Here is a 23005-nt window from a genome sequence, read left to right on the forward strand (position 1 = left end):
CCAGGGTCACAGGGGAGATCTGGGATAGAGCAGGCTTATTTTTTCTTAGTAACTTTCTCTGCTCCAAGAGCAGTATGGAGGCATTCCTGGACTGTTGAGTTCTTTCTTAGTCGGGCGGCTCGTTGGAAGGAACTCTTGTCTCTGGTGCAGGCTCAGGGCACTCCACCTCTTCAGCAAGCAGGCAAATCTTCCTTCTTTCACAAGTTCAGCAAGCTTCTTCGAGATAGGTAGATCAAGGGCCCAGCCAGGAAGGAAAGTGCCCGGGAATCAGCATTCCCACTTTCTCCTCTTTGTTGGTGTACATATACCCCTGTGTTGTCGAGTAGAAATGTTGAATATTGTACTGCTTGTGGATCGGTATTAATCTTCCTCCAATTGTCAGACTTGGTCAACCGCGGTGGATGATTTTGACATGATCATCTTATGTCAGGTGATGTAGCTCTGCTGTCCTCTAGAGGCTGGTTTAAGCTGGCTCAGTTTGTGTGCGGACTAGCATCAGAGAGGCCATACCCAAAGAAATGCAGCTCTCTAGCAGAAAGGGAGGCGCGGCATAGGTTTCAGCCTATTAGGGGACATGTAGCTATTTTAATGGTGTCCAGTTAATACCTCCAGGAAACACAGAAACAACTAGATGCAGATTGTTGTTTCAAGATGGACTCCAGCAGCATTACTCAAAAGTAACAGCCAACTTGAGCACTCGCATACAGAGTCCAGTGGACTCCACCATTCACCTGTCCTGGCCATTGTGTATGAGGGAAAAAGGTGCACCTTCCATGCATGAACCACACATGATGAAGGTAAAAGATCCCTCATTTACACGTGACCTCACAGATTTTACCTGGTGTAGACAGTAGGCAGTCCCTCACTTCCCCACAAGCTTACATGTAAAAAGACCTCAGCACTCAATTAGGATTATGCTGCCACTACTGTCAGTCTGCACGTAGCTTGAGTAGAGTAGACACTTGTAAACAGATAAAAGTGGAGTACATTTGCATGTCCCCTGGACATCAGAGCCTAGCTCTGGTGTTTCATATCAGTAAAATGTGAATAGCCTTTGTGGGCTCAGATGACTTTGAAGTTCACTGGAGAGAAAAAATACATGTCTATCCAGAAAAGAGCACAAGGGCAGGGAAAAACGGTTTCTCAAAGCTGTGTGGTGGACATTTGTCCCAACATTTCTCACACCAGCACTGCTCGGTTTTCATGAAAACCTGATGATCCTTTTGAGTAAATGTGATGTGTTTCATTACTGCCTAGTTGTTAAAAGGCCTAGCAAATAGTTTATTGATTGAGAAAATTCACTGACACATGTACCAGACCTTATGGTGTACCAAAAATACAGTCTGCCGTATCAAAAAATAATTTTAATGTTTCAACATTTGTATATAATCATTTCAGTACATGCCTTTCTGATCTCCCTTTTATACTGGCTGGTAATAGAGCCACACTGATGTTGGTATTGATATCAGCGTAAAGGTTGCAGCCTTTATGGATTGATCCAGCATTCAAAGTTTCTATTGTATATTGTTATGCAGTTCAGTAGGGATCCCAAATTTGGTCACTTCATTCAGGAATTAAGTAAATATCTCAAGGAGTATACCTTCGTCAGCCACATGAAAGCATTGGGAACCTCATCTTTCCCCCCATAAACTTACTATCACCAGCAAAGCAATCATCAATTTGCTTTGCAGCTTGCCCACCTCCCATTCCTTTCTCTTCCCAACATCAAATATCACAAATGGTCATCAGGCTGTTTAATGCCAGTAATAATGTAAGTAATAAGTTGCACTTTCTTCCAACACCTCCCAAGGCTCATATATCGAAGAGGTCCCAACTCCTCCCGCAGTTTTTCCAGCATCTATCTGTTTTGACTTCATTAATTGCCTTTGTCTTCATCAGTGTGTAGTAACATCTATACATCAACTTCAAAATGACCTTCCTTTTACACAGATGGATGTAAAGATTCTTCTATTTAGCATATTTAATTCCTGTTCAATGCTAAATCTTAGTGAGCTACCACCCACAACTGTGTATTATCAACATTTGGGCAGTTGAGTAGACATGCAGATGTCTGAATAGGAAAGATATGTAATTCTGCCTGGAGCCTGTGAATTTCAATATACCATCTTCAAACTTTGTTAAATTCCCAGTAGCTCTTGTCTTGACATCAGAGTTGAGCAAACAGTGACTGATTTGGTAATACCTATGCTGCTCAGTTACTCTCACCCTCTGTTCTGCTTAAATTGCTCTAAAGACTTCATTGTTCCCGTTTCATATACTTGATCATTCTGCAGACCCCTTCAGACCACCTCACAAATGTCACTACTCCTGCTGTTGGCAAGAACAAATGATTTATATGAATAGGCAGAAAGTGGCAGGGTATGATATCAAGAGTTCCTTCTGTGATAGCCAATCCAATGTACGTAAGCACACTGGAGTGTCATAGTTAAGGTACAGGGATTTGGTAGTATGCAGTTGTGGTAAACCTAGTCTAACTTAGATCCTCACAATCACTGGTAGCCCCTTACAGTCCTTTAAGTATGCAATATGGAATGTTAAACGTCTTGTGCTCTAGAAGCCAACAAAATCAATTTCATTACTTTTATTATAAAATGTTTATTTGACCTATACTATGAATCAGTCTGCCATATACGTGAGGAGCTAGTTTTCCTATGTTTTAACACCTTTAGTCTGCACAAATCTGCCAGAAAATCCAATACCTTATGTTTCATTTTGAAAACCTCTAATTCTCACTCCTAATTCCCAGGGTCTGAGCACGGCCCCTTCCCATTTCTGTCCGTCCCAAACACTATCACCTGCCCTCTGATCATTGCTTAAACGAGCTCCACATACTAACACCTTTCCATTGTTTGAACTCTTTTGAATAAAAGACTTTGGCTGATTGAAACTCTTATGTCTAGTATTGCAACATGGTCTTTACATGAAGCACTGTTGAATCTGTTGTCTCGAATTATACCACCCCATGTGCAGATTAGTATCACTTGTCTCCGATACAAGGTCTGAGACTGTGAAGTTACCAATCTTTATCTCCCTTAAATCCTTACCATACTGCTCTGAGATGAACATGTTGTCTATCTTGGTATATGACTTATTAGCATAGGTTTAATTGTGTTCTCTTTTTCTGAATGGTATGCACTCCTGGCATGCCATTCGGACGCTCTTGTTCTGTACTTTGGCATTTCTAATATCACACCACTGATTGTACCTTGGAATTGGATCCATCTAAATCTCCCTTTAAGATGGAGTTAATGTCCCTTCCCTCCCCTTAATAGCCAAACTTTCATCTGTTAGTTTCTCTACTCTCTCAAGGAAATCCATCAGTAACTCAGACTGCCTCTGAACAGGAGTGTACACAGATATAGTTGTGTAGTTGTGTTCTTAACTGTCCCTTTCAAGATAATATATTGCATGTTTGTCATTACAGTTTTTAAGTCTCGCCTTGGCGTTGGAGTGCGCATGCGCTCCTCGCTCTGCGAGATCTATTGTGGACAGGCAGATTTCAGAAGGGGACTCAAAGCCCCGCCCCTCATTTCCATTGAGTAGGGTCAGCGTTTAGGGTAAACGCTGGCTTCCCATTGGAAAGGCGGGTTTTTCATTGCCTCCCTTTGGCTTTTTGGTCCGGCCCACCTGGACTGGCTCGCCTGCTTCACGGCTGTCGTGAAGACTTTTATCTGCTTGCTAATTTAACAACAGAAAAGAAAAGAAAAGTCTTCACGGCAGCTGTGAAGCACACGAGCCAGTGCTCTGGGCTTCCTGCAACCACGCTGCCTTCATACCTGGAGCACGCACCAGTCGGCTCTGTGATTGGCGGCAGGCAGGCACAGAGCTCAGAGGCACAAAGGGTCACATGGAGGACACGGGTATTCCGGCAGACTGTGGGGCTGTGCAGGAAAGGACGTGAGCGCTGTTCTATTAGGTCTGGTGAAGAAAACATACATCTTTGACTGCCTTATGTCGTCCTCTCCCCTATTTCACTTCATCCCTCACTCCACCTCTCCCTTCCTAACTTATCTCTCCCACCATCTCACTCTGCTGCTGGAGGGCCTTGCCTTTCTCACTTCCTTCTCCGGCTCGTTACGCTTTCCCCCCTTCTCCATCCCTCCCCCTTCTTTAACTTGCCGCCTCTTCCCCGCTAGCCCCGCACTCCTCGGTGATCCTCGGCAGTGAGCAGCCCTCCCACAGCCACGATTATGGAGAACAGGGTGTTCTGCTGCTATGCCTTCTACGCGTCGGTCCTGGTGATCCCCCCTCCCGGCTTGTGTACGTGATCGAGCCTGATGGACATTGCCCTCTCATCCTGTTCTACCCCCACGACCCCATTGACTGATTCTTACCAAACTTTGCCGAACTACGAGGGGACCATTAAGAGGAGACAGTTCTAGCCAGCCAATTTGGATGTGAGGTCTTAGCGGGTGTCTGGTGTATGGTTGTCCGTGTGCTTGACTGTACGTGCCTCTGCGTGCGTTTGTGTATTTCTTTCTGTCTGCCTCTTTGTGTGCCTGTCTGCGGCAATGCATTCGAACTGTGTGTCCCCATTTGTTTATGTGTGTGTGTATGTGTGCCTTTGTGTATATTCCCCACCGAGGATCTTATCCAGTCTTTCCTCTGCCTGCAGCTGATTGTTCCTTTCTCCTGTGTGTTGGTTGCCTCTCCATAGTACTCCCTCTGTTTCATGTTGAATTTACAGCACTTGGAGCCATCTGAGGCGCTGCACAAAGACTGTGTTAAGATACTGGCCAGATAACGCCAAGTTTCACTTACTTCCTTGGCTCCTCGTTTGCTGCGCTGCTTTATGCAAGCGCCTCTAAGCATTTGCTACCGCTATATGCCACGCCGTTAACCTAGCGACCTTTAATAGGACGTAGGACAGTACCTTTAGGGCATCAGAAGCTATAGCAAGAGCTAAAACAATCTAGGATGTCCAAAGAGTACAACCTTACACCACAAAACCTACACCATAGTGTAATAAAAGCTGCAACTAAGTGTGTTATCAACTACGTCACAACTTACCTGGAAATATAAATTAATTTCTTTTCTACAAGGAGGGTCTCTGCCCTTTACTGCGTTTGCTTCGTAATTCACCATCTGCACTTCATCAGATTACAAAATGTTTCCTGCTCAACAAATCATAACTTATTGAAGTGTTTTCGCGTTGGCATAGCTCCTGCTAAACACTTCGCTCCTCGCAGCCGATGCCCGTTTCAGACTTCCAGGAAGTGGCAATGTCGAGGAGTCTGTACCAGCCTTCCCCGTTCAAATACAGTGCCTGTGTCTGTCACGGCAAACAAAATAAACATTTAGTTATCGAGCCAACGTTTAGTTGTACTGTCCGTCACATCCATGTTGTCACCCTGATACTGTGACGCGCAGGCAACAAAACACAATGACAGCACAGTCATTACCAAAAGGAAATACTGTTTCACTCTTAAGCATAAGGGGCGCAGCAGACACCCTTGGTGTGTGGGCGTGGGGTCTCCTCTAGCGGTGGCCGAGCCAACAGAGAAAGAAGGAGAGCAGAGCCGAGCCATGGGTCTAGCTTGGCTCCCAGAGCCCATACACGAGCCAAACCCTGAAAATGCGTTAATCTAACCATGCAACAAACATCACGTAAAATATAATTGTCTAAAGTTCAAAAAGTGCATTTCTTTAACTTGTGGAGTCTTTGACCTTAAAAGGGCACATCATACCACTGCACCAAGAAGTACTCACGAAAAGAGATACTTTCGTGCAAGTGGTGCTCATATACTTGAAAGTACTTTCGTATACGATAATGAAGAAAAAACCTTTACTGAAAACAAACCAAGGTGCAACGTAGTCTGCTGTGAAGTGATCTTAAATCCTTGGGCACAGTTTGTGCTATGTAAAACTGTCAAAAATATAACATAGATTCTGCCTATCGCCCATTCTGTAGAATCGTCCTTGCAGAAGTCAGAACAAAGCATGAATCTTTGATGTCAGAAGAGCTACCCGTTTAGGGACTGAATTGCACAGTGTGAAATTGGGAAATCTACGATCAGTTCTGGCTTCTGTGCATCACAGAATTGTGTGATATTAGGCAAATGCTAAATTTGATCAAACCTCGTTTTTGTTGTTATCACACATGTACGCAAGCACTTTCCTGTCAAAACATGATGTCCCCCTCGCCATGTGCTTCATTGTAAATAACAATGACCATTTATGTTTTAAAAACCGCAACATAAACAAAAGGCATTGCCATTTACACTGCCAATAGCTCAAACTTGCGCCAATGCGAGAGCTATTGCATTGCAAATGCTTGTTTTTATATGTAAAGGGGAACTTTGTTTTCCTGGGAATAACCACCCTGCTGGTTTTGGCATCTTTGAAAGAGAACTACTGGTCAGGGAATCCCCTCAGTCTGCCCTACCCTCACCCATAAATAAATCTGTGTAGTTTATATGATTAATATCACTTTTGAAGGCATTTAGAAGAGTCAATATCCATATCGTCTTGTTAGTGGTATTGTGCCATTTTGCAATTAACCTTTCATATGTATCATCCTGAGTGTTAATCTACATTATGCAACTAACTGAACCACCAACACATGTATGTGATTATTCCCATTGTCACCTACTCTGCTCCTTCTTCAGTCTTCCTCCCCTAGTTTCCCATGCTAACCTTGAAAACGGTTGTAGCTAGGTCTTCGCAGAATACCATGTCTGTGCAAAACTTGAATCTGAGATACCTGTGGCCAAAGATGTTCCCTACACCTTCCTCCGCAATGAAACTTTTCTAAATTAGCCTTTCCATTCCCTTCCCATTGCCTTCTCCATCTAGGGCTTTTTGAAAACAGCAATACCCACCCCTTTCATTTCACTTTCCTCAAATCCCAAATATTCGTCTTCCATGAGGGCTGAATCATTGGTCACGGTCATGTTCTGAGTGCATTTGATCATCCTTTAGCATAGTCCTTTGTTTCAGTACTCCTTGCCTCCTCCATGAGCATTCTAGTCTCTTATGTTCCCACCTCCATCGTATCCCTCAAGAGATTTCCAGTAGTTGATACTTTAGTGTTGATGATGTCTCCGTTTACAAGATTATACTCCCTTCTTTCGATTTTGCGTGGTGCGATTTGCTCCATTCAAACACCACTCCAATTGGAAAAGCCTGTCTGTTGCTAAAGTTCATATCTTGTAGCTTATGTATAATCCCTATGGTGCCTCTCTTGTTGCCACCATTATCTGAGCTAGGTCTAGTAGTAGGATGAACGTCTGGGCATTCAAGCTGAGATTTGTCTGGGCTCATCAACTGTTCATGTTGAGTGAAGGAATTTATTTTCAACAGTATGTCTCTAGGATGTCCAGCTGTGCATTCTCTTAGTTTTGATGTTGACTGCTGAAACATACCCTTCAGTGACTCCCTTTTCTTCTTACACATTTTAGTCTGGATATTGTCCCTTCATCAATGAGTTTTGAATGCCCACATGTATTCCAAAACAAATGTGTCAATGTCTGTAAGTGTTGCAGTCCCTTGCCTGTACAAGTTGTGCATCATTTTAGATTCTTAGATGGCCGCCACATTTGCATGTGTTACATTCCCCAAATAACTGGACTTCATGCACGCCATAGCCTTAGCCTGAGTCGGGCCCTTTTCTATTGTTAGGTCTGTTTTTAACCCTTGGATGAAACTTTGAGCAATAAGTGATTTAGGCACATATCCAGCAGTATAATATTTTTTCTTGCCTTGTTCTGTTCTATTATGTTTTTGGTGGGTGTGTATGCCTTTACCGTACTTTCTTAAATGCAAAGAGGTATCCCCCTCCTTTTGTTTTTTTTGTTTGTCATTGAAGGCTCACTTCAGTTCTCCATATCATTGGGTAGCCTGACACACTTTTCACAATCTATAATAGCTTAACATAAAATAAACACAATTGTTTATACTCCGAAACATGGTGTTCTCAACTGTAGTTTATAGCTTCACAGAATAGGGGATAGCACCTCAGCCAACATCACACCAAAATGATTGCCCTTGCAGATGCAGAACACACTTTGAAAAGTTATAAAAGCAGAGCAGGCTGTTTTTTTAAACTTTTCTTCTGGGCTTCCGAAGCGTTCCTCCTATCCCCTGCTCTTGTTGGAGCGAATATAGAAGGTAGCACCTTTATAGGCTGTCTTTGCCACATCTCATTCTTCTCCAGTGACTATATGCCAACCTCAGCTGTGGTGTCCTCCTCTTGCTGCCTCTCACTCACACGCAAGGTGGGTAATCTGCCGTACTGTAAGCCTATTGTGGGAACTGACTGTGATGATCTCTACTTCTCCTGTGTTGGTAATTCCCTAGAGAGCCTTCACTTCCCTCTTCCATTCATCACCCTCCTCACTAAGGGTCTGATTTAGATCTTGGCAGTTGGGTTACTTTGTCACAACGGGGACGGATAGCCTATCCGCAGAAATATAAATTCCATTATCTTATGGGATTTATATTTCGGTGGACAGAAAATCCTTCACCGTTGTGACGGAGTAACCCATCTGCCAAGATCTAAATCAGGCCCTAAGGCTTTTATGTCTCTAGAGCAAAGGTCGCTCCACTCTGCCCCTTCCTTGAAACTCCTTCAGGACCCCTCACTCACTGCAATGTGGCCCTGGCGAGAGCCCAGGTAGTCTGGCTTTAATACTCTCATTTCTTCAGCTTCTGGACTTTAAATTAGACATGTCACTTTACCTCAGGTACAGGGCACCTTCTTAATTGTTCCCTTATTTACACCGCAGTATTTTCTTTGGTATACCCTGTACTTCTGATCCTCTTTTGTGCCGTGCTGTTGCCTGCTGGACACTGAGGTGAGTAGGTCCAAACGTTTTCCACGTCAGGATGACTTGCATCAATGCTCCTCATATCTCATCTCCCACCCCCTCTTGCCACTGCCTCTCTCCGATGTGCCTCTGTTCACTGAAAGCCACCTTTTACATCATGCATCATAGCATCTCTGATCTCTAGAGAATTAGGTCAATGAGGGATTTCTTTCCTCACTTCTTTGACCTCTTCCTCCCCTTCTCCCAAACACAATACCACTAAACCTTTGTGCATCACCCCCTCTCTGCTTCACTCTGGTGCCATTTTTTTAGACAGCACCTCATGCCAAGGATGAACTTACTGGATTCTGATTTTGAGCAATCCCAAGCAGGGAATCCAGATAAAGTCTCACGAGAGACCAGGATTGAAAGTAGAGTGTGCTTCCAAGTCAATATAAGTAGATATCCCTAACAGTATTCTTTTACACCGTAATGCCAGGGTGTGAACCCAGAGCGTTTTAAAGCAATTGTGGTGCCTGAAGAGGTAAGTAGTAATTGATGAAATCCTCCACTCTTAGAGCTGCCATGCTCATCATCATCCACTGTCAAACTTTTCCCTTTCCACGCTTCCTACTCTGAGCTTCATTTTTGGTTCTTGTTAGGCTCTTTGTAGCCTGGCTTCTTCCAGATAGCCTGTCTCAATCCGCAATGTTCAGCAGGGTTGATGGTCTAGATGCAAAAAATTATTTAGAAAAACAGTGGAGCCTTCTCACTGCCAGCACCTAATCATATATATACTCCATATATATATATTATCTCATGGGTCTGTGTGCACACCGAAAAGCACCCACTGTCACAGTGCCCGTTCCCAGGGAACTCAACAATTAGAACCAAAAAAGCACTGGTGCACCACACCACAGTATACAATTCAATGCAAGCAATTATAAAGTCCAAATCCAGTAGACAATGAAAAAGAAGTTCATCAGTTAAATCTCTTTATTCCATTTTCTTATTGGGTAGCAAAACACAAAGTACAGCCGACGCGTTTCGTCCAAATACAGGACTTCTTCAGGGCTGTTAAATACAAACATATAAATACAGACATTTAACGTACATGTATAAGAACACTTACAACAATTATAAAACATCATGTGCAAACATACAAAAGAGTACAAAGTCTTTTAAAAACAAAGTTAAAAGTCAAATAAATTTAGGATGAGTTTGACATAATGTCTAATCCTAATACTCACATGTATTTGCTTACTACACGATACAGACAGACGGCTAAGCCAACAGACAATTACAGTTATTCTTGTTTTAGTGAATCCTGCAGTTTAACACACTCATGTTGGATGTTTATACTCATTCCTACAGTTTTCATACTCATATTAGAAGTTAGCCCAACACGTGGGTCCTTGACCCAAAGATGTAATTATTTTGTAAGCAACAAAAAGGAATACTGATTCTTTACCTTTTGTCATTCAAGATCACATATTTACAACATTTTCAGAGAAGGTAGACGGGAAGGATAGAGGATAAGCAAAGAATGAGAGGGATTATATTTTTAACAAGAAAAGGAGAACAATTAACCTGCGAAGTATAGAGTGGAAAAAGAAGGAAAGAAAAAAATATATAGAGATTCAAAACTCAAAATCCGGATCTACTACGAAGGGATATGGGCAGTTTCCAAAGAGCAAGGTCCAGTGATTGAAGTCTCTATCAAGGCCCGATTTGATCAGATCATAGACATTTCCTAATTATGTCAACAGACAAGCTGAGACAAGAAGCCTCTATAAAAACAATGCAATGCAACCAGTAGAGTATGTACATACCTCTATATCATGGGTTCAGATTGCCTCCAGGATGGTCTAGATGCCTTTTCATTTTTTTCATAGCTGTTCTGGAAAAATACAAGGAACAGGAAAGAAAAGTCTGCTAAACACTGCTACTGTGTAACTCATGGTCTGGGTCCTTCTGAAAGTCCAAGGATCCAGCCTGGGACAGGTTAAAAAGCCTCTCAAAACTAATTTTATTATTTGTTTTTCTTACAAAGCAATTACAGCAGTTTATGTTGTCTTTATGTTTCTTATATTTGACCTTTTTTTGGCAAATGTGTCTTACCATATGAAATATTTGAGGGGTGACATGATGCCCTAAACTTGAAACTACCATCCTCCATTACAGAACATGTTCCAAGAATGAGGCATATGTAAGTAAGTTAAAGACATCCTACCCAACCTGGATTCTGGACTTAATTGGATACTTTGGAAAGTAGATATATTACATCAGGATACCATATTGTTCCCTGTGAATCCCATGTGTCTAATAGAGACTTCTAGCCACAGAACCGGAATTTTTTTCGTGAGCAGTACCCCTGCATGCCGGTCAGTGGCGTCACCCATACCGTAAGTGACGTGCGTGGTCACCCGGAGGGTCAGTGAGCTTCAGGGTTTGTTATCCAAACCTCTATACTTGAACATCTACCCAGACAAACTAGTTCCACGCATAGGAGCTTTCTTTCTGCTGAACGTTGTCACTCCCTTTCATGTAGGCCAGTCCATTATCATTTCTCCTTTTACACTCCACCACATCGCTCCAAGTAAAAGCAGCGACTTCACCATCTGGACTCAAAAAGAGCGTTGTCGGAGGAGGAGCTACGCAAGCAACCAAGATGGCCGCATAAGCTCCCGGCTCTGTCGACCTCTGTCGCTGGCGGACTTATCCTGAACTTCATTCTGACCTCCCGCCAGACTCCCGTGTGTCTGAATCGTTGCTGAGCCCAGGGGGGCAATCCCGGAGTTTTTATCACCTTTATTGACGAAGTTACACCGTCTTTCATTTTTGGGCCTACTCCAGTGTGTAAGCCGGGGCCTCGAGTACTGACCCAGCCGGGTTTCAGTTGACCAACATCGGCCGCGGGTGCCCGGCAGAGTCCGGTCTCATCGGAGTGGAACATATTCTCTATCCTGGTGGTGGTCTTTGGTCCCTGCGAATACTGGACGAACGGCGACGAGACGTGGTTGCCGCGGTGGGTGGGGGGCCAGGTCCCGGGACCCTGCGGCAGCCCTCGGGGTCTGCGGGAGGGGCCCCCGCTCTCGGCAGTGGTGTAAAAGTTGCCAAGCCTGTGAGTCGCCAGTCGCTTCCGTCCACTCCGCGCCTGTTGGTTTCCCCGGAGTAGCCGGCCTCCGTGGTTGAAGATCTGCTTTGTTATCGTTCACGCGGAGATGGATCGGACGATGTGTGGACCGACCCTGGGGACCGTAATGGCCGCCATCAGGGCTCTTCGCCTGCAAACGGAGGCTGCTCTCCACAATTTGACTGCACGCCTCGAGACTGTTTGTTTGAGACCGGACTCCAGCCTTGTGTCAGACCTGCAACATACGGTTACCCCCGCGAAGCTTGATCTACCTCGAGAGGAGAACCCCGAATATGATCAGAAACTGGTGCCAATTGTACCTGCACGATTACAGCGGTACGTTACTGGAGCCCCTGAACACCTAGCAAGATCGGCAAAGTCATCGCCCGCACAGGACTCACTTCTTCCTTCTCTTCTGGAGACCTCCACTAATATTTTTTGGATTGACTTTCGTGTATTTGATAGACTTCGAGACTTAACCTTTTTGCCTCTTTCAGGCTATATTGATCTCCTTTTTCAACAACGCTTTGACTCTTTTGCTACTATATCGGTTCTACTGGATGGGGCCTGTGCAATGGATCGTAAGGGCCAGGGCTGATTTTGACTTTAATCCGGTACAATGACTTTCTTTTGGCTCTGCTGGGTTGTACCTGTGGGAGTGAGGGCCAGATGGAATTCCTATTGTCTGGGTTTGGTTTGACTGCTATGATCGAAAAGGGATTTGCTGCTTCTGTGGTGCCGGGGGCTGGGCGGGATGGTCTTTTCTCTGTCGGTGGCTCCCCTATTGGTTTGCTAATTAGTCTGTTATAACTTGCTTAATACCACGATAGGGGATGTCTGCTTTTGGCGGGTGGGGAGGGGAGTCCGGGAGCCCGTATCGTCTTGTAATACATCTCCTCCTCTATCTTTTCCCTTCCTGGGGTGTAGTTTAGGGGGCGACAGGCACGCTGCTAGTGGGGTTAGGTCGTAGCCATCTGCAGGGTGGGGGGTTGAGGGTGGGTTTTTTATTTTTCCTTTATTTTGTTCTATGACCCTTCTATTTCCCTTTCCCCTTCTTCACAAGAGATGTGGCATATTCTCCTGATCTTTTTGTCCCTCTTATGCGGGTGTCGAATGTCCAATCTGCATATCCTGTATTCCTGGTGGGCGGGTCCTGATAAGGTTTGCTTATGGTTATCTGTATCGTATTGTTTTGCCTCAGCTCTAAGCTGGTATTGATATTTTTCAGATGCCTATAATTGTAATGTATTTCCTCAATTCATTTGCCCGTTCACCGCTGTACTGTGTACCACCAAATGACACCCGATATGTACATTTTTACTCTTGTGTTATAATCAATTAAAAAAAAAGAAAAAAAAAAGAGCGTTGTCGTTCTACTTTGACCGTATGAAGGACGACCAGCTTTTCGTTGGGTATGTATGAGCGAAGAAGAGTAAGGCGGTGCAGAAGTTAACCATGTCTCACTGGATTGTGCTTTGCTTTAGGATCAGCTACGCATTGGCCAAGAAGCAACCCCCTGAGGGTTTGCGTGCTCTTTCAACCAGAGCTAAGGCTGCGACCACTAGGTTAGCACGCTGAGTTTGGGTACTGGACATCTGCCAGGCAGCAACGTGGCCTCTTTTGCATATGTTTACAAAACACTACTGCCTGGACAGTCAGGTCCGTCAGGAAAGGGCACTTTGCTTGTTCGGTCCTGCAGGAATTTTTGGTGTGAAACAGTTTTGCAGGCCCACCTCCAGGGAGGTTTTACTTGGGTATCTATTCTAAGGTAAGGAATCTGCAGCTAAAAGTCTCTATCAGATGACCAAGTTACTTACCTTCAGTAACGCCTTATCTGGTAGAGACTATCTAGCCACAGATTCCTTACTGACCCACCCATCTTCCCCACTCTGTGAACAGATTTCTAGGGGCAGGGCTGTTTTCCTTTCAGGGCCCTAATTCTTCACACCAGTGGTCATTGTTGTTCTGTTGCTCTGCCCTCCTGACAAAGAAAGTTGCAAAAAGAAATTGACAGCACACTGGGGAGACGCCTATATAGGCACCACAAACATCACTTCTGGCACGGCCAACACCACCACTCGGAGCCGAACAACTCCACCTACTGACACACGGGGGGGTACTGCTCACTGCAAAATTATGACGCCTGGGAATAATTCTAAGGTAAGGAATGTGTGTCTAGATAGAGTCTCTACCAGATAAGGCATTATAGAAGGTAGGTAACTTGTTCATTAGGGCAGTCAATGGTGTGTATTGTCATTTACTGCTGGTGTCCAAAGTCCACAGGTATTGTTGCACTCCAGTTGCATAACCAAGTTACTCCTTTCACCCACTTGACTTTAAACGGGTAGCGAAGCTGAGCAGTCCTGTGGCTGGTGCTTCTGGTGCTTTGGTTGCAGTCACTGAACCGGGATCATCAGTTAAGATCACAACTGGTGAGGGTGGCTAGAATGAGTTCTAGATAACAAATGTTATGTGCTGGTAGGATGGGAACCTACAGCAAGATCCACCGTCAGTACTGAATTCAAGTGCTTCTGTTTTAGATTGGCCACTTACAGTTAAGATTTTCATCTTCAGGGAATATAGCAGAATCTGGGGTACCCACTGGGTCTTCCAATTCCATCAGTTGGAACTGGGATATAGGATCATTGACCAGCTATGACCTTAAGTGTCTGGTACTGCTGAACAGTTGGAGTTAGAGAGGCTGTTTCTAAAATCATTGGATGCTAAATGTGACAAAAAACGCTATCTCAAGACCTGTGCTGATGAGTTAATAGATCTGTCCTCTTCTGGGGCTAAATCTCCGCAGATGTTGGCCCCTGTAAGGTACTCAACGGGTTATTTACCAGTAGAGACACGCCAACCTCATGGTCATTTAAAGCATCTCTGTAGTTCCTTGTGCTCTGGATCACACAGCCAACTTGGCTGCAATCTCCTCTTTACTCCAGGACGGCATTCTGGAGTTGTCCTTGCAGAGCTTTAATCCACTGAGCTTGATTGTCCTCTCTGGCCAGTGCGTGCTCATGCTGCACCATTCTGCTTTGTCTTGGAAGAAGATCATAAACGCCTGGATCCTTTTGCATCAAGGCTCCGACCCTGATAGATCTCCTTTCCAGACCGAGACTCTTTAGAGTCCAGTTGAATTAAGCACTGGCCCGAGGGGGGCCACTAATAATCCTTATCCAACTTTGTGTGTATTGGTGGGGAATTAGAGCCAACTAAAGAGCAATCTTCATTCAACATGAAACACCCTTTCAATCAGGAGTGAGGTTCTTTTCTGGGATTTTATATCCGTTTTCCTGGCTTTGGTCTGGCAGGTAGAGCCATAGCTAGTTTTAACTTGTCATGGGGCATAGTAGATTAGATCCATGCAGCCACAGCCGAACTTCCCTGCACAACATAGAAAATTAGGGGTTTCTGGTTCAGCGGGGGAAAGCTTGTTTAGCAGGGAAGACATAAAGTTCATCCCTAACCCAACAGTTCCGGTTTGGGAATCCAGAGGCGAGATAAGCAGGATATTGAGCCTGCAGAGGATGAAGACTACCACCATGAAAGCAAACCTTGTGTGCAGATTCACATATGTTCTGTACGGATACTATTCACCGTGCACTCATTCTCCTGTCCCCTATATCATGCACATGTATCACAGCTCACTGCACCACATGTACAACATAGGCAACTCTGGTTATGGTAAGGCTGTGTGAATTTTAGTCTTTGCAAACCATTAGGTAGCCCCCCCAACCCAGGGTAAAAATAAGAAGGCCTGTATTTCTAAACTACCTGTAAACTACTACCAGTCACCTCATAGCCTGTTAAGAGGGGGCAAACGTTTTCCCTTGACAGTGGGTTGGGATACACTTTTAGTACACTCCTAAGCCTCTGAATTGAAGCAAAACCATGGGTACATTTTGAATGGACTCACGAACTGAGAAAATATAAAGTAACCCAAATAACATCTATGGCCATATTGACTCCTCAAGCCACACTGTTTTACAATGGTCCAACAGTACAAAGAGTGTGTTGTAGTTTGTCACACTTCCAATTACTCTCTACAGAACTCAATTTGACTCTCTCCCTGATGAAAAATACCAATAAAAAACACCTAATAATTTTACTCCTGTATGCAATACCCAAACATTCTTCCCATTTGATATTAGAGGATAACACATAGTAGCCCTGCTCATTCTGACGGAACGGTATACTAGCATATGAAAAATATATGTCTTTGTTTAAAATTCAGTTGTTCGGAAGTTATCTGGTGCCTGGGGTCTTTCAAAGACCTAAAACGCTGGGATACGGCATTGAACTGCCCTTGGCTAGTCATTTTTGACAAAAGCTTAAAAGACCATTATGGCTGATAATAGAGAACTAATGGTCAATCTCCTACATAAAATAAAGGAAAAACAAAGGCTGCCTTCTATAATGTTGTGCTGTGTGTCTTGGTGCAATGTTATCTTGAAAAATACAGTTTTCATTTACATATTGACCTTTTTTGAATAGTGAAAAAAAAATGTAGGGACTGATTACGATCTTGGCGGACAGGGTTACTCAGTCACAAACGTGACGGATATACCGTCCGCCAAATTACAATTCCATTATATCCTATGAAACTCATAATACAGCAGATGGGATATCCGTCACGTTTTTGATGGAGATTCTCATCCACCAAAATTGTAATCAGGCTCTAAGTGATAGAAATTGAGTTGTTGGTTTTATTTTGACATTACAAGTTAACCCACCTGAGATGAGCAGGTTTGCTCTATATAACCTATTTATGCTGTGTCCATATCTGAAAAGGAAGGCTTTCTTGTTAAAAGAAAGATACATTGTTTGTGTGGACATTGATGCTGGCTGTATTATGCTGTTTATTGGGCGGGCTCTGTCTTTCTTGCAGTCTTTTCATTTGTCTCTGAGCACAAACCTCTCTGATAAAATATGCCATTTTCTTCTCAGATATTTCCCAGCCACGCATTCTGCTGTATAGTAGCACGCTCCGCTGGATGCAGAATTTCTGGGCCACCTGGACGAGCGTGACACGTCCAATTTGTCGAGGAAAACTCTTTAACAACCTGAAACCTAGCAAGAAAAAACTGGGACAACATTACAAGCAGCTGTCGTATACAGCAATCTTCCCACAGCTGCAGGTGAGTAGACTCACACTGTACATACAACACTCTTTCTAGAGCTGCTGATATGTGAGCAAATGCTAACACCACCAGGTTCTGTAAACCAATATTTATACTGTCTGCAGTCTCCTCTAATAGAACAGTGGTTTGTATTAAATGCAGTTGTAACTCAACAGTTAGAAGTTGCAATATTTTTGAGGCAAGGGCTTTTATTAACTCTTCTTGGGGACTAGGAGCCCTGTGAATGACCCTTACAAATACATTTGCAGCTTATATAGAAGAGCCTGTGTGATGGACATTGATTCACCATAGTGCAAGAGGCAGCTGGAGTTGCATCGTGTACCAAATGAAACATAACTTCATAATTCAACCACTACCTTAATGGCCCCTGAGACCAGCCGTAGCAAGGGCAGGTCCCTGAATGCCAAGAAGCAAGCATGGGGTTGCAGCTAGTGACTCTGGCTATTTCTAAATAACATCCCTGCTCTGTAATAATTAGACTGCTAGATAACTGTTTCTTTTATATATTCTACATATGGGAAGTTGAAACCCGCGTTGAAAGAGTGGCCAGTTTATAATGTGAAGACCAGACCTAAAAAGTACTATCCACTACCCAGGTGGACGTGACTGAGTAGATATCCTCGCAGCTCCACTACCTGACCTCATTGGCCTGCAATCCCGGCTCCACCAGAAGGCCCCCACAGGGCTCTACCATGCACCAAACACACTTGAATACTGGGGCACACACACACACAAACACAATTGCTCTTTGCTGAATGCACACACTGGCTTACACTGGTTGGAGCCGCACCCTTTCAAACCCAAGATGGCTGTCTGCCACCGGAACAACATAGAGTGACCGCTTAACAACAGAACTTCACACCCTGTCCAGGAAACAAGCTGCAGTCCATGCCAGCATAACACAAAAGTAAAGAGCTTTGTCACCCCGGGGCCACCATAGGAAGACGATTAGAAAAGGGGCAGTGCGCTAGAAGACGCCCAGGGAGATCCGGCCTAAGAAAGACCCACATCCATGGGGCCTCTAACATACGCTGCCTCGAGGGATGAGAATCATGTAGCCAACACAGTTCCTGAGCCCAACAAACATCACAGAGGAAGATGGATCTGATCCCCTGGACACAGTTGATCATCTGCAACTCTCCCATGAGGTAAGAGTAGTAAAAATAGTGATTCCAGAGTTGCACCATAGACACTGGCACTCCCCAGACATCACGTGAAGCACAGTGGTGAGAAGGGGGTACCAAGGAGGTTGTCCCTTTAGCGGCCCGGCAGGCCTTCATTGGTGACCCACGGACCATGGCTGGCCGTTTCTACGTTTCCAGTGAGGCCGGCAGTAAACGCAGAAGATGACCGCAGGAGCATACGTAGTGAATACCTATTAAATAGGTATTAACTGCGTATGCTCCTGGCTATGTTCTGTGTTTACTGCCGGCCTCTGTGACTCATGGCACAGTCGGAAAGCTTCCCAAAAGGGCCTTAAAAAGTCAGCTGTAAGCACTTTCACAGCTGACTTTTAACCCCTTCCATGCTGCCGTCGGCCATTGGCCAACGGCAGCACTACCTCGCTGGTGCTGCCGTCAGCCAATGGCCGACGCGGCCCCGCCCGTTTTGCGGAAGTGCCGCACTTCCGCAAAATCGGCGGCACAGCCAACGGGTTAAAGGACCTTTAAGACAGATAGAGACAGAGATAGAGACGGAGACAGAGACAGAGACAGAGATAGAGATAGAGATAGAGAGAAAGAGACAGGCAGACAGAGACAGGCAGACAGACAGGCAGACCGACAGGCAGACAGAGACAGAGACAGAGTCAGAGACAGAGAGAGATAGAGAGATGGACAAGATAGCGATAGAGACAGAGAGAGATGGATAGATAGAGATGGATAAAGACATATATATAGAGAGAGATACAGATAGTGAGAGAGAGAGAGAGAGAAAGAGAGAGGGTGAGAGATAGAGAGAGAGAGATAGAGAGCGATCGATAGAGATAGAGAGAAAATGAGAGAGAGAGAGAAAGATAGAGAGTGATAGATAGAGAGTGATAGCGAGAGATAGATAGATGTATGTATGCCGGGTCTGGTGGCTCAGTGGACTAATGCATCCACTGCAAGGGCCTGTGTTCAACCTCATGGTCACACTACACGAAGCCGCTATACTATAAGGTGCATCAGTCAGACCGGCAGGATTGCTATAGCGATGCTCAAAAAGAAAAAGGATTCTATGCGTCAAGGAGATGCTAGCCAAAGCCTCCACAAAGAAACCGGAAATCCTCAAAGAAAGTGACTGACTTAGAAGGGCTTGATAAACAACAACCTCTAATCAAGAGACAGCAGCAGCGCCAATAACCCAGGCCTTCATGGAGGACCTTTTCCGCAAACTTCGGAAGGATTTTGCAGCCCTGAGAGACAGTGTAGCCACTGAGCTCAAGAAAATCAAACAAGACATGGCAGACCTGGGTTAGAGGGCTGTGACGCAGGAGAACTCTCGAGGTGCCAAAGAGGAGGAATTAGAAAATGTTTATCTCCAGAGTACAGATCTAAAGGAGCAGAACATTGACTTGCAATCACATCTTGAAAATCTGGAGAACAGATTGCACCACTTCAACGTTCGAATTGAGGATGTTCTATGTGATGCACAGAAGTGCGACATGGAAGGGTACATGATAAGACTTTTCAAATATACACTCCCAGAGCACTCAGAAAAAGAAGTGAACCTGAAACTGAACACACAGGGCTGGCACCTCGAACAACACACACAACATTTTAATGTGTGTCCATTACTTCTATCAGAAGAAAAATATCATCATTGCAGCAAGAATCACTAGCCCAATCACCTTTCAGGGACCAAATGTGAGTATACCAAGATTTATGCCACATGACACTTTATATGTAACACCTTTTGAAACCAGCTACTACATCTGTACAAGAAAAAGGGATACAATACAAGTGGGGCCACCTCTCTAGTCTCACATTCCTGTGGAACAATGACACTCACTCAGTCTACAGCATGGAGGACGCCCAATCCATTCTGGGTCTAGTGGACACTTCAGAAAACCTCCACTAAAATGCCAAGGAACACACAGAGCCAACAAACAAACGATATGGGCGATAACCAACGCTTCACCAGGAAAATTGCTCCGAAGCCCATATCTAAAAAGATTTTCTGCCTTCAACTCTTCCCTAGTTCCTTTCCTGTCGGGTTGCCTGCCCCTAACCCGCACCCCACCATGGACAAACACCATACAAAGCAATCCAAACTCTCATTTGAGAGTAACAGGCTCTCTCGTCATGCAGACCAAGGCCAAGATCCTGATAATAGTACGGTCCCTGCCGAAGATGGTGACTCACAAGACATCGATCTTTGTGCGTTCCTCGTGAAAGTGAAAACCAACCTTAAATACATTGATTCAAAGCTTGATCTACTCACTAGCCGCCTAGACCATGTCAAGCAACATGTTTACTGGCATGAAACACAGATAGATCAGCTAGAAAATAGTTTCAGATGCTGATGATCCTCAGGCTGACTTGAAGGAACACTTTCATGGACAAAGTCCTTGACCTGATTAAGGTCAAAAACAAAGTCCTGGAAGAGAGATCCAGACAAACCACCTTTTGGATTACCGGGATTCCAGAAACAACTGCCATCTCCAGAAAGGAAGACTATGTGTCGAAACTATGTGACGTGATCTGTTTAGGGATGGCCTTACAGCGGTTTTCATTGTAGAACGCGCCCACCGCTCCCTCGGTCCCAAACCACCAGTTGTTGCACATGCTCGTCCCATCATTGCTAGCTTGTTAAACTATCAGGATTGTGATGTGGTTCTGCGAATTACGCACAAACTTGGCTTTATTATCTGTCGAGGAAACACTGTTTCATTCTACCCAGACTTTACTTTATCAGTGCAAGCGCCCCTCCTGGACTTCCTACCTGCTGAAAACGTCTTCGGAAAGCCAAGATACCATACACACTCCTATATCCTACCAAGTTGCAAGTCACCTTTGAACATAAAATGCATTTCTTATTAATGCCAGATCTGCGCTGAAATTAGCAAAACATGTCTGCCAGGAACGACGTACTCAGGAGAACTCTCCTCGTTGACTGGCCGAAGCCCAGCTCAGCAATAACGATTTATTAGCAATGGCGTTGGGCATGCCTACCCATGTGCCCCACCCTGGGGTCTTGGGAAAAACTGCCGGTGAGCTGCACTGCACTATAATTCTCTGCTTGATCCTATTACTCCTTTTTGTGATTCACTCTGGAATATACTGTGCTAAATAAGCTTCTGTATCATTACCCTGGTAGCTCTGTTGCTCCTAAGTTCGACCACCTCGCTGCTTTTGGTGAGGTTGTCGGTCCGGTGTTTCCCATCCCCCCAGTGAGATAATTCCCAGCATAGTTATATGCATCATCATTGTTTTTTTGGTTTGGTGGGGGTTAGAACATCGCAACCTGATGAGGGGAGGGGTTAGTGGGAATTTGGAGTGGAATGGTTCAGTTGTTGTTTATTCTCATGTTCTTTTTTCTTCTCTACAGCTCGATACACTACCACAATCCCAGAGTGTCCCAATGGCAAACACTGGTTACACAATGCTGGTTACATGATACGCACCATTCACAGAATCGCACTTTGCCAACTCTTCACAAATAATATAGCTACCATCTCTTTTATCACATGGAACATTAGAGGGTTTAACGACCACAGAAAGGTGAGATTGGTACACGCCTATCTCAACAGACACAAGATTGACATATCTTTCCTTCAGGAGACACAGCTGAGAAGTCCCAGCTAGCCTCCGTCCTGCGCGCCTGCTTGTGGGAGGTGGACACTTACTCATCTACATACTCGAGATACGCCCGGGGTGTCGCGCTGTTACTCCGCAGGGGACTCCCATGATATCCAACCGACTCTATCGTTCCCTGCATATACGACCGGTGGTGTTGGCTGCAGTGTAAGGCCCAAATAGAGATGATCTAGACTACTTTACTGGTCTATGGGAAAATGTTCCCAATCTTGGTATACATACAATCATATGGGGAGGTGATTTTAATGCTGTAATGAATGATTAGCTGGATCTCTCGGGTGCATCCAAACGTTTACATCCACATGCCACATCAACTTTGAACACAATAGTTAAGGACAACCAACTATTTGACATTCAGCGACACATACATCCTCATCATCGGGAGTCAACTTTCAACATTATGTCAACTTCATTTCTGGCTAGCATCCGGGGATGTACAAATATGGTCTTCAGTAGTATCTCACCTGCCGTGCACCCTCTGATCATGCTCATGTCATGTTATCGGTCCAAATCCCACAGACACTGCCTCGCGCTTTCACCTGGCGCCTACCTGCCAGAGTGCTGCTAGACTCGTACCATGAGGAGATACACAATGAAATTGCAGAATATTTCAAACAGAACATTGGATCTGTGAAATCCCCAATAACATTATGGGAGGGGTTCATGGTGGTGGTGAGTGGTGCCTGCATTGCAAAACAATCCGGGGGTCCTAAAGGCAATACGCTGCATCCTGGCTAGGGTGGAGGGTGATATCAAGAATCTGGAGAACCAGCATTTCCACACTGGTGAATCTGACACCTTGGCGGACATCCGGGGTAAAATCTCAGAATTTCAAGAAGAGGCCTTCTAGATTTCTTTACCGTCATACTCGGGCTAGGAATTTCGAGGACCATCCGAAAGTGCTTGCCACCCTGCTACATGGTACCCGGGCCTCTACCTATGTTACTGAATTGCTAAACTCAGAGATCAAATCGTAATACTCTGTAACCGAATTACTGGAAGTCATAACATTGTTTTACTCCCAGTTATATTCCGCCATGCGTCCTCCGACCCGGCAGAGCTGACAGATTATTTATTATTTAGACACTATACAATTATTATGGCTCGATCATGCTCTTCGTGCCTATCTGGACACACCCATCACCACTAAAGAAATAG

At 44.6% G+C, this 23005-nt stretch overlaps 1 protein-coding gene across 1 annotated transcript in view; it reads left to right on the forward strand.

The window, feature by feature from the left end:
* The window catches only part of BLTP2 (bridge-like lipid transfer protein family member 2), a 748021-nt gene that overhangs the window by 369132 nt on the left and 355884 nt on the right, over positions 1–23005 (forward strand). Inside the window, exon 21 of the mRNA XM_078680109.1 lies at positions 16855–17045. Within this exon, the coding sequence (XP_078536235.1) occupies positions 16855–17045 (191 nt within the window). The remainder of the gene's footprint in view (positions 1–16854; positions 17046–23005) is intronic.

Source organism: Lissotriton helveticus, chromosome 3_1 (genome assembly GCF_964261635.1).
Source record: "Lissotriton helveticus chromosome 3_1, aLisHel1.1, whole genome shotgun sequence".
Lineage (NCBI taxonomy): Eukaryota > Metazoa > Chordata > Amphibia > Caudata > Salamandridae > Lissotriton > Lissotriton helveticus.